At 42.8% G+C, this 13,126-nt stretch overlaps 1 protein-coding gene across 1 annotated transcript in view; it reads right to left on the bottom strand.

Moving 5' to 3' along the window:
* The window catches only part of LOC101823445 (solute carrier family 7 member 13), a 30,302-nt gene that overhangs the window by 3,868 nt on the left and 13,308 nt on the right, over nt 1-13,126 (bottom strand). The window contains exon 3 of the mRNA XM_005066810.4: nt 804-1,165. Coding sequence (XP_005066867.1) covers nt 804-1,165 — 362 coding nt within the window. The remainder of the gene's footprint in view (nt 1-803; nt 1,166-13,126) is intronic.

The following is a 13,126-nucleotide window of genomic DNA, read 5'->3' as shown; positions in this document are numbered from 1 at the left end:
CACATAAAACCTCACACACTTATACAGGGAGACTTCAACACTCCACTCTCACCACTAGACAGGACCATAAGACAGAAACTGAACGAAGAAACAAAGGAACTAATAGAAATTATGACCCAATTGGGTTTAACAGGCATCTATAGATATTGATATAATGGGAAGGGTGATCCTGTATTTGGACATGCTACCAGCCAATTAAGACTATTCTTTTATCCACCTAGGCTCTCTCCCCCAATAACACCCTCATTCTACCAAGTTTCTGCTTATTATCTTTTGTATTATGAAAAAATGATCTCCTTTTACATGACATATTTTCTCCCCTTGACTAGCAGCAAGTTTACATAAAATAATATAGTATTTGATAATAAGAAGTAATAAAGTAGAAGGGAAGGAATCTTTTGAAAATCAAAATGAGCTGATATTTCAGAACAGTAAATACCATTCATGATTTGACTTTAATTCTCCTATCATTTGCTAAATCTGCCCGCACTGTAGATGCTACAGCATGTGTAAATAGCTGTGTAATTAAACCAAATGTCCTCAGGTCGAATGATTTGCAATGAGCTGTGCCACCATTTGAAAATTTCTGCCTTTCTCACTAGCAAATTCTTAGACTGAACTAAGAGATTTTGTATTGAGTAAATTCACCATGAACAGAGTGAAAATGAAGACCAGATTACCTGTATTTGTTTCTCAGTTTGCTGAGTAGTAACACTTCAACTTGGAGATATTCTGAATATACTCCTCAAATACAGTCATAAAGTTTATTTCACATAGAACAAATTTACCCAGTCCATATTTACCTTATAAGGTCTGTGTAGATTGGGCTCCTGGTACCTCAGTTTCAGGATTCCTATTAAGGATAACAGAGTCCAAATAGAAATAGCAAAATAGAGATAGTTTATCAGTTGAATTAAGTTTGTTAAGACAATTGCAATGGATCCCATACTGATGTTTAGAAGAACAGCTACGAAGGGGGATGAGTGAACATTAAGGGTACTAAACATCAAGGGCAGCTGACCTTGCTCACTTGCAATATATAACACTCTTGCTGATTCAAGTACATTAATCACAAGGTTGCTAAATAATGAGGCGGAAATAGCAAAAGGAACAATCCATGCTAATCCTGGGATAACTCTGTCAGTCCATGTAACAGCCACAGCAGCTAAGAGAAAAAACACAAAAAAGAAGTGTTAGAGAGAGCGGGAGAGAGAGAATCTAATGATAAATCTTTATGTAAAATCTTTACAAACAATCTGTGAAGGGAATTTAACTTCTTTATTTCCTTTTTCGCATTTAGGTGGTTTCTTAGGTTTGGGCCCATTTCACTTCACTCTGCATCCTGAATGATTGATTTTAGTCTTCCTCAAAAGACCAGGAACTTTTTGAAGGCAAAAGCCCCTCTTATCTCTTCTACAGCATCAGTAATTTACTCACTAACAGACACTATAATAATAAGTTTTCAATAAAATACTTGAGGAATGAATTAGTTGTGTTGAGTGAATAACTGAAAACTAGCTGGAATGCTGATAGGTTTAATAACTGAAAACTAGCTGGATTTAGTTAGTGTCAGAAAAACAAAACAAGGCACTACTGGCAGTATAAGACTCACCCAAATCATGGCACAATGTCAAATGTAAAAAAATTAACATAAACTACACCCAGATGACAAATATTTCTGATGCTTGAGACTTTTCTAAACTGTAGACCAGCGGTTCTCAGCTAGAGGTTTCATTGCTCGTCAGGGATCAGGAGAATTATCTGACTTCCCATAACTGGAGAGACAGCAGTTTGCTCCTGACATCCTAGTGGATAGCAGCCACAGGTGCTGATAAGCATCTTGTGATACCCAGGACAGTTTCAACGAACTTTGTAATCCAGGAATTGGACTGTAGATCAATAGCAAAGCACTTGCCCATCGTATGTGAGGCTGAGTTCAAACTGAGCACTCTACAACAAAATGGTCCAAAATGTTGATAGTGTTGAAATTCAGAAACCTTGTATTAAAGAAAACATCAAAGCATATTCTGCAGTTGTTTTTTGTATTTTAAATCCAAAATAAAAGATGTTATAAACACTAACTCAGTATGTCAGTCAATATAAAAAAATATCAATAGATGGAATCCAAGGGGATTTGAAGAAAAATGAGGGCATGGACATGATCAAAATACATCGCATACATGTATGAAAATCTCATAGAATGAAGAAAACATATAGTTTAAAGAAATCACCAATACACAAAAACACCAATCACCTATGGAAATTCTTTTGAGTCCAATGTGTACTATGAAAATATATGTATGGTTAGGCAGATCATTCCATCCTTAAGTGCGGTTTTCAGTGAAGTGAGAAGAGCATGTCCCTGAGAGGTAGGTGTCCTCTGAGCTCATAATAGTGTTCAGATGAGTCACCAATAAGTCAGTATTCTGGTGTACAACATAAGACTTTTCTAAAGTAACCAAATTAAAATATTAGCAATGGTTCTTCTCCTTAATATCTTAATTTTTTGTTGAGACAGGGTTTCTCTGTCTAGCCTTTGCTATCCTGGAACTTGCCCTATAAACCAGGCTGGCTTCAAACTCAGGGATCTGCCTGCCTCTGCCTCTCATGTGTTGGTTTAAAGGTGTGTGCCACCATGTCCAGCAAGATCTTAATTCCTAACCAATGTTTGTTAGCTTAGAAACTAGATTTTTTCTGCATATCACAGGCTGGCTTCAACTATACAGTCCTCTTATTTTGGTTTCTAAATGATGGAATCATATGCATGTGGTACCATGCTTACCTATTAACCCATTTTAAATAGACTTACCTGTCCATCGCCTTACTTGTGTTATTCTACAACATTGGTTTTACTTAAAACTATCCCATTGCTGATGGGACAGACTTAGTAGACTTCAAATGGGAGGCCTTACCCTCTCTGTGGAGAAGATGGGAGGAGGAGGGAGTGGAGGGAGTGGGAAGAAAGGAGGGAGGGGGAACTGGGATTGGAATATCAAAAATAAATTAATAAAAAAAGGAAAAATATCCCATTGCAATTCATGCTTATTCCAAATAGGGTTTTGTTGAACACCCAGCCCTCCACACACTGCACACTTTCCAATATGTTTTGCTATACTTCCTTCCCATCCTGCACAAGAAACCTTCAGTTTCTTGCTGGACACTCTACAATCATGATTTCAGAGAAGGACCATGCAGCTCTTCCCACACGGAGTCTCAAAAATTAAATGTAATATTCTTATATGGTCATTAATTCTATCTACAAGTTGTTTTTGTCTCCTTTCTAATTTCTATGTTTTATTTAAATTTTTACTATATATGCAATATATGTACATTTTTTAAATATTATATATGGTATATATTTGTATATATTATATATGGTATATATTTGTATATATTATATATGGTAAAAATAAACAAAATGAACAACACTAGAGCCTACAAAGTCCAAAAGTTCCTCTCCTCACCAAGTTTTCATTCATGTGTTCCAAATGTAAATGCAGCTAACATCTGTCTGATTTCCTTTTCAGACTTTATCTATAATTATCCATATCAGTCCATGAGAATTGTATGCTTGAGTTCTGTGTGTGCACATCTGTGGATGTGGAGGTGCTTTTGTGACTGAATGCTTATGTTTGCTTTATCTCAGTTTGTGGTCTATCTTGGTCATATTAGTAGACATAAATCCACATAATTATCATAGTTACTTCTCAGTACTCTGTTATATACCTGTAAATTATCTGCTTGCTCTGTATTGATGGATTTGTGGGTTGTTTTCAATTTTTTATTAATGGAAAATTGTGCTCTGAAGCTGAGCTTCATGGCTACTCCTGTAATAGGAAGGCTGAAGAGAAGACCAAATTTCCAAGCCTGCCTGGGCTGTATAGAAAGATTCTATTCCCCCCTCAAAAAAGAAAAATGTACTTTAATAAAAAACACTCATAAAACATATGTGAAATAATTAATGCATGATATCCCTCACTGACCATAACAAGAAATTATTTAAGATATCAAAAATTAGTCATGCAAATTCTTTATTTTTAATTTTGAAACAGGGTCTCACCATGTAGCTCTGGTTGGCCTGGAACTACTTACTTAGATCAGCCATGGTTGGCTTCAATTCTTAGTATTTATATACTTCTCTTCAGAGTATATTTTTAGAAGTGGGATTTGTGAGTGTGAGGAGCCGCCCTCGCTATCGCTATTGCCGTTAGAAGATGGCGCTGACATCTGCTGTCAGTTGGAGTTAACCGTTAGAAGATGGCGCTGACATCTGCTGTCAGTTGAAGTTAACCGTTTAAGCTGTGCCTCTCCCGTGGCGTCATCTGGGGTGATGTGCAAACCACCAATCCCGGCTCTACACGTCTCACTCGGAGCTCCTAGGCTTATATAAGGGGCTGGGTTTCTTAGCTTGGGGTCTCCCTCTAAGAAGCTGATCATCTATCTCTCAAGATGCATTAAAGCTTTACTGCAGAAGGATCCGAGTGTTCTGCGTCGTTCTTGCTGGCGAGACGGTAGCGCGGGACATCTGGTGCCGAAACCCGGGAACTCTTCAACATCGCCGGCGCCGCGGGAGACCCCTCGGAAGACGGGGCGGATTCAGAACTGCAGGGACGTAAGTTCAGAGAGGTATGCTTTATCCTGAACACCCCCTTTCTCGACTTTGGCCTTAGTTTGTCATCACCGTGGGACGGGTCAGTGGAGGCTTTGGTGCTAGTCCTGTTTGTCCTTCTCCTTCATCGTGGCTGGTGCTGACAGAACGGTGCTGTCAGTCTGGTGCTGTCAGTCTGGTGCTGTCAGTCTGGTGCTGTCAGTCTGGTGCTGTCAGTCTGGTAACGGAGTTGAGCGCCGTTTTTTAGATAAGCCGCTAGCGCGATGGGGTTGTCACAGTCAGTGGTTACTGCCCTACAGACTGTGCTAAAACAAAGAGATCTTAAAATTGCACCACGAACACTTCAAAATTTTGTGAAGGAGGTAGATAGAGTGGCACCATGGTATGCTTGTTCCGGGTCCCTCACTGTGGCCTCATGGAACAAGCTAGGTAAAGAACTAGACAGGAAGCATGCAGAAGGAGATCTCCACTTAGGTACCAAAGCCATTTGGAAGCTAGTTAAAAACTGCTTGGAGGATGAGGCCTGTCACCCTGCTATAATAGAAAGTCAGGGAACCTTAGAGGAAGTTCAGGATAGCATGTCAGAAACTGAACGGAGTGAGAGAATGGGAGCTCGCAAAAGGAAAGACATGTCTAAGAAAAAAGGCCCTCCCCAAGAAGTTAAGAAAGGGGGAGAGAAAGAAGGGAGTGATCATTCACCCCCTAACAAATCTAAGAAAAAGAAAAAGCCAGAATCTAGTCTATACCCTACAGTAGAGCTAGAAGCCTTGGAGCTAGATAATTCTGATTCTGACACTCTGTATTCTAGCGAAGAAGGTGGTCTAGAGGAGGAGGTGGCACGGTATGAGGAAGAAAGATATCACCCTGATAGACACCGGCCACTGAAAACAAAAATGAATGTGAGGCCACCGCCTATAAATCCGGCGGGCTCACGCCCCTCAGCGCCTCCGCAGTATGAGCTTCGGCTGAATACTGGTACTGACTCCTTTTTACCTTTAGAGGAACGGAGAAAAATACAAGTAGCTTTTCCAGTATTCGAGAATGTGGAAGGCGGAAGAGTACATACCCCTGTAGATTACAATCAAATCAAAGAATTGGCCGAATCCGTTCGTAATTATGGGGTCAATGCTAACTTTACCACATTACAGGTGGAAAGGCTTGCTAATTTTGCCATGACTCCCACTGACTGGCAGACGACAGTGAAAGCAGTGCTTCCCAACATGGGACAATACATGGAATGGAAGGCTCTCTGGTATGATGCAGCCCAGGCACAAGCTAGAGTTAATGCCACGGCTGAAGATGAGAATCAGAGGCAGTGGACATTTGAAATGCTGACAGGTCAGGGTCAACATGCCCTTAATCAAACCAACTACATCTGGGGTGTCTATGGTCAGGTGTCGGCCGCCGCTATTAAAGCATGGAAGGCCCTCACAAAAAGGGGAGAGTCCAGTGGACACCTTACAAAGATTGTCCAAGGACCCCAAGAGCCATTTTCAGACTTTGTGGCCAGAATGACAGAGGCCGCCAGTCGCATCTTTGGTGATTCAGAACAAGCTATGCCCCTGATTGAGCAACTTGTCTATGAACAAGCAACCCAGGAATGTCGAGCGGCTATCGCCCCTCGCAAAAGCAAAGGTTTACAAGATTGGCTCAGAGTGTGCAGGGAGCTGGGGGACCCCTAACCAATGCAGGACTAGCTGCCGCCATTTTACAAACGCACAGGTATAGAGATTTATCTAGTCGAAAAGCTTGTTTTAATTGTGGGAGAATGGGGCACCTTAAGAAAGATTGTCAAGCCCCTGAAAGAACAAGAGAATCGAAGCTTTGCCATCGTTGTGGTAAAGGTTATCATAGGGCTAGCGAATGCAGGTCAGTCCGGGATGTAAAAGGGAGGCTTCTGCCCCCTATTGAAGAACCCAAGGTACCCCAATCAAAAAACGGGTCACGGGGCCCGTGGTCCCAGGGCCCTCAGAAATATGGGAACCAATTTCAGAAAAGCAATCAAGAGGAAGTAGAGGTTTCCGAGGAACCCCCGGAATGGACTTGCGTGCCGCCTCCGACTTCTTACTCATGCCCCAAATGAATGTTCAACCGGTCCCAGTCCATTCCCCTGGACCTTTGCCCCCTGCCACCATTGGGCTTATTCTGGGCCGTGGCTCCTTAACTTTACAGGGACTCATTATATATCCTGGAATTGTTGACCCGTATCATAAAGAGGAGATTCAAGTTCTCTGTTCTAGCCCTCGGGGTGTATTTTCTATAAAGCAGGGAGATAGAATTGCACAACTGGTGTTGCTGCCCTCCCTCGGGGATGGAGAAACCTACACTTTACAAAAAAGGGCTATGGGATCTTCTGGAAGTGATTCAGCCTATCTGGCTATACCCCTAAATGAGAGACCTACAATAAAATTGTTAATTAATGGAAAAGAATTTGAAGGGATAATGGATACGGGAGCAGACAAAAGCATTATTTCACTCCATTGGTGGCCGAAGTCTTGGCCCACTGTTGTTTCATCTCATTCTCTACAAGGTCTTGGATACCAGTCCTCTCCTGCCATCAGTGCCTCAGCCTTAACCTGGCGGAATGCTGAGGGCAAACAGGGATGTTTTACCCCCTATGTGTTGCCACTCCCTGTAAATTTATGGGGACGGGATGTGTTACAAGCCATGGGCATGACCCTAACTAATGAATACTCCCCCACGCATCAGCCATTATGGCAAAGATGGGGTATACAAAGGGTAGAGGCTTGGGTAGGCAAGAACAAGGCAGAATAAAACCCATTACGCAACACGGAAATCGGGGTAGAAAAGGACTGGGTTTTATTTAGGGGCCGTTGAGGCTTCACGACCCATACCATGGAAAACAGAGGAGCCGTTATGGGTCTCTCAATGGCCTCTATCCTCTGAAAAATTAGAGGCTGTCACAAGATTAGTGCAAGAACAGGAACGGCTGGGGCATCTAGAGCCTTCTACCTCCCCATGGAATACACCAATTTTTGTTATTAAAAAGAAATCTGGGAAGTGGAGATTACTCCACGACCTGCGGGCCATTAACAATCAGATGCATCTTTTTGGCCCTGTTCAAAGAGGCCTTCCTTTGCTTTCTGCACTTCCTCAAGATTGGAAGCTTATTATTATAGATATTAAGGATTGTTTCTTCTCTATTCCACTTTACCCACGGGATAGACCAAGGTTTGCCTTCACTATCCCTTCTCTTAATCATATGGAACCAGACAAGAGATTTCAGTGGAAGGTACTGCCGCAAGGCATGGCCAATAGCCCAACAATATGTCAGCTGTATGTGCAGGAGGCTTTGGAGCCAATTAGGAAGCAATTTACATCTTTAATCATGATCCATTATATGGACGATATTCTTATTTGTCACAAAGAGTTAGATGTTTTACAAAAGGCTTTCCCCATGCTGGTGGCTGAATTAAAACAGTGGGGATTAGAGATTGCCTCAGAAAAGGTTCAAATTGCAGATACAGGCCTCTTTTTGGGCTCAATGATTACTCCCAAAAATATAGTTCCTCAGAAAATAGAAATTCGCAAAGACCACTTACAAACATTAAATGATTTTCAGAAACTTCTGGGAGATATAAATTGGTTGAGGCCCTTTTTAAAAATTCCATCTGCTGATCTAAAACCCCTCTTCGATCTCCTGGAGGGTGAGCCTCATATCTCCTCACCCAGAAAATTTACCCCTGCCGCCCACCGAGCCTTACAGATGGTGGAAGAGGCCTTACAGGAAGCACAATTACAACGTATTGAGGAGTCACTACCTTTTAATCTGTGTGTTTTTAAGACAGCTCAATTGCCAACTGCAGTCCTGTGGCAACATGGACCATTACTTTGGATTCATCCAAATGCTTCCCCTGCTAAGATTATTGACTGGTACCCTGATGCTGTTGCACAGCTCGCGCTTCGCGGAATAAAAGCAGCTGTTACACATTTTGGCAGGGATCCTGATTCCTTGATTGTGCCTTATACTGCTGCACAAGTTCAGACCTTGGCAGCCACATCTAGTGATTGGGCAGTTTTAGTTACTTCCTTTTCAGGACAAATTGATAATCATTTTCCAAAGCATCCAATTTTACAGTTTGCCCTAAACCAGGCTATAGTGTTTCCACAAGTGACAGCTAAAGACCCACTCCCAGATGGGACTGTGGTGTACACTGATGGATCAAAAACTGGTATGGGAGCTTATGTGGTCAAGGATAGGGTTATATCTAAACAATATAATGAAACTTCACCTCAAGTTGTAGAATGTCTGATAGTACTGGAGGTTCTTGAGGCTTTTCCAGGACCCCTCAATATTGTATCAGATTCCTCTTATGTGGTTAATGCAGTTAATCTCCTTGAGATAGCTGGAATAATAAGATCCTCCAGCAGAGTTGCTAACATCTTTCAAAAGATACAAGCTGCCTTGTTAAATAGGAGATTTCCTGTTTTCATTACCCATGTCCGAGCACATTCTGGACTCCCAGGTCCCATGTCCTTAGGGAATGACTTAGCGGACAAGGCTACAAAGCTGGTGGCCGCTGCCTTGTCTACCCATGCACAAGCAGCAAAAGAATTCCATCAGCGCTTTCATGTGACGGCTGAGACCTTGTGCCGTCGTTTTGCTCTATCCAGGAAAGAGGCTAGGGAAATTGTTACTCAATGCCAGAATTGCTGCAAATTCTTACCTACTCCCCACATGGGAATAAACCCACGTGGCATTAGACCATTGCAGATGTGGCAGATGGATGTTACTCATATTCCCTCTTTTGGAAGGCTTCAATATGTTCATGTTTCTGTTGACACCTGTTCTGGCGTAATGTTCGCCACACCCCTAACAGGGGAAAAGGCCTCATATGTGATTCAACATTGCCTTGAGGCCTGGAGTGCTTGGGGAAAACCCAGAATTTTAAAAACAGACAATGGACCAGCATATACCTCTCAAAAATTCCAACAGTTTTGTCGGCAAATGGATGTTACCCATCTAACTGGCCTACCTTATAACCCTCAAGGACAGGGCATTGTGGAACGTGCCCATCGTACACTCAAATCATATCTGATTAAACAAAAGGGGAGTATTGAGGATGTTCTACCCTCGGTACCAAGAGTTGCTGTATCCATGGCACTTTTTACCCTTAATTTCTTGAACTCTGATGCCCAAGGCCACACTGCGGCCGATCGCCACAGTTTAGAGCCTGATAGGCCAAAAGAAATGGTAAAATGGAAAGATGTCTTGACTGATCTCTGGAAAGGCCCGGATCCTATTCTTATAAGATCCAGGGGAGCTGTGTGTGTTTTTCCACAGGAGGAAGAAAACCCCCTGTGGATCCCTGAAAGACTCACTCAAAGAGCTCCTTCACAACTCCAGAATAAGAAGGATGGAGGCCAAGTGGGTGATGAAGACTCTCCTACTCGGGATGATGGTTCCTAGTATGCCAGTGATGCAGAATGCCCAGGTGTTCCCTAGATTTTTCACAACTAATAGAGAGTTGGGGCTTGCCTTTTTGCCTTTAGATCCTCAGATACAGAGTTTTCAGGACTTTTGATTGGAAAGGGGCATTAGGCAACAGTCTGAGTGAGGGACAGAGCTATGGATCATCTGATTGGTCCTCCTCCAATGTTAAGTATACCCCTTTTAAGAGAACTAATTATTCAGCTGCCCTTTATTTGGGTTGTGAGTAATGATACCTTAGGTAAGAATCAGAAAGAAATAAATTGCTCTGCTTAGAATTGTTTTTATGCATTATGCTGGGATGCTATTAAGCACCCTTTTGCTTTGGTAATGCGCATGCCTCGATTTGTTCCAGTTCCTGTTGAGACGCCAAGTAATTTGAGTTTGTTTAGGGAAAAGCGAGATTTTTGGGATCTCTGCTATTATTGTGGGCCTGATAGCCACCGCCGCGGTTACTGCTTCGGTTACCGCCTCGGCCCTTGCACTTTCTGCCACTGTGCAGACAACTCAAACCATTAATGAACTATAGGCCACTGTGACCATGGTCCTAGATAAACAGGCCACTGCCAATTCTCAGATACAAGGAGGCCTGATGTTGGTAAACCAACAGATTAATTTGGTTCAGGAACAATTGGATATATTGTGGCAGATGGCCCAATTGGGATGTGAACAAAAGTTGCCTGGCCTTTGTGTCACTTCAGTACAATATGAGAATTTTACAAGAGCAGCTAACCTGTCACAAGCTCTGTCTCAACATTTATTACAGAATTGGACTTTTGAGTTTGAGCAGACACTCCGTGAGTTGAGAATGGCGATCCTGCAAGTGAATTCGACGCATCTGGATCTTTCTCTGATGGAAGGCCTCTCCTCCTGGATTTCATCTGCATTTTCTTATTTTAAGGAATGGGTGGGGGTAGGATCATTTAGCCTAGTTCTCTGCTGTGGAATAGTGTTGATGCTTTGGATGGTGTGTAAGCTCAGAGCCCAAACAAAAGAGACAAAGTGGTGGTGGCACAAGCACTTGCTGCCTTAGAACACGGAGCCTCCCCTGACATTTGGTTAACCATGTTAAAGCAATAGGTCGCTGGCCTCCCAGCTCTTGCACCCCACGAGGCTAGTCTCATTGCACGGGATAGAGTGGGTAGGCTTCAGCAGCCCAAGGAGTTGCAAGGCTAAGCACTGCACAGGAGAGGTCTGCGGTATAACGACTTTCTCCTGGGAGATAAGTCATCTTGCATGAAGGTTCTATGTCATGATCTCCTTCCCCCAGAAAAACGACATCGGACTGGTCGGGGCTCTCTCTGGGGATAAGACCCTGGAGAGGAGCTTTGTACATGTTCCGAATTTGCACATGGGGATTTGACCTCTATCTCCACTCCAAAGTTGTGGGTGTCCTATTGCTTCAAAAATAAATGAATAGGGGGAGATGTGAGGAGCCGCCCTCGCTATCGCTATTGCCGTTAGAAGATGGCGCTGACATCTGCTGTCAGTTGGAGTTAACCGTTAGAAGATGGCGCTGACATCTGCTGTCAGTTGGAGTTAACCGTTTAAGCTGTGCCTCTCCCGTGGTGTCATCTGGGGTGATGTGCAAACCACCAATCCCGGCTCTACACGTCTCACTCGGAGCTCCTAGGCTTATATAAGGGGCTGGGTTTCTTAGCTTGGGGTCTCCCTCTAAGAAGCTGATCATCTATCTCTCAAGATGCATTAAAGCTTTACTGCAGAAGGATCCGAGTGTTCTGCGTTGTTCTTGCTGGCGAGACGGTAGCGCGGGACATGTGAGCATACAATTCTTTTTTTCTAAATTTTTATTTATATATTATTACTGTGTATGGAGAGAGAGAGAGAGAGAGAGAGAGAGAGAGAGAGATCTGTCAGAAGACAACTTTCTGTTCTAGAGTCACTTCTCTTCATCTTCCAAGTTCCAAGGATCTAGCTCAGGTCATGAGGGTTTCACAACAAGTGCTTTACCCACTGGCCTATAAGTATGTATTTTCTAAATAAGAGAAATACTACAAAGTTATCTTCAAAGACGATTACATCAATTTATCAGTAACCAACTGAAAAATTTCCATTTACAGTAAAAATTTCTTAATGCAACTAGGAAGTTTGAAACAAACTTCCTGTAGACTGTCTCAACAAGGAAGCTTTCTTAACATCTGTTTCCACATCACTTCTTAACTATTCAGATTATCTTGCCCTATGTTAATATACCCCTATCTTTTTCTTTCTTTTTTATTTTAATTTTAAATAGCTTGTTTTACATGTCAATCCCAGTTCCCTCTCCCTCCCCTCCTCCCGCACTCCCCACCAGGCCCCCCAGCCTCCTACTCTATCCCCATTTCCTTCCACATAGGGGATATCTAGAGTCTGTCATTTCACTCAGGGCAGGGTCCAGGCACTCCCCTAAGAGTCCAGGCTGAGAGAGCATCCCTCTTTGTGTTATGGACACACAATGTTTGTTTGTATGCCAGGGATAAGCACTGATCCACTGCCCAGGGCCCCATAGGTTGCCCAGGCCTCCTCACTGACTCTCACACTCAGGGGGTCTGGATCAGTCCCATGCTCTTAAGTGTGGCTCAGAAACCTCTAGAACACCACGGGAGCACTCTGTGAACACCCTGTCAGCGGGGCTTCTGGAACTCTGGTCTTCAGATTCAAAATGCTGGCGCTAGGAATCCTTACCATACTATTTTCACACTCTGAATTCTAAAGAAACACCCTTCTTTTCTCATGTATACAACTTTCATAGTCAAGTCTTTTCTGTTAGTGTTATTGGGGTTTTTTGTTTTGTTTTGAGTCAGGGTCTCTATGTAGCCCTGGCTCTCCTGGAACTTGCTATGTTGATTGCAGACTACACAGGCCTCCCTCTAACAGATCTACCTGCCTCTGCCTCAAAAGGGATGGAATCAAAGGCATGCACATCCAGCTAAGAAATTTTATCTTAAAGGAACAAGAACCTGTTGGAATTTATTAACAATAAGTTGGAAACAGGACAGAAATCTGACATCTCCAGATAAAGTACTTTACATGTGACTATCTGTGCTCTTTTCTATATAAACCAC

The sequence above is a fragment of the Mesocricetus auratus genome, unplaced genomic scaffold (genome assembly GCF_017639785.1).
Source record: "Mesocricetus auratus isolate SY011 unplaced genomic scaffold, BCM_Maur_2.0 Super-Scaffold_6730, whole genome shotgun sequence".
In the NCBI taxonomy this organism is placed as follows: domain Eukaryota; kingdom Metazoa; phylum Chordata; class Mammalia; order Rodentia; family Cricetidae; genus Mesocricetus; species Mesocricetus auratus.
This window is presented reverse-complemented; position numbering and strand designations above follow the sequence as displayed.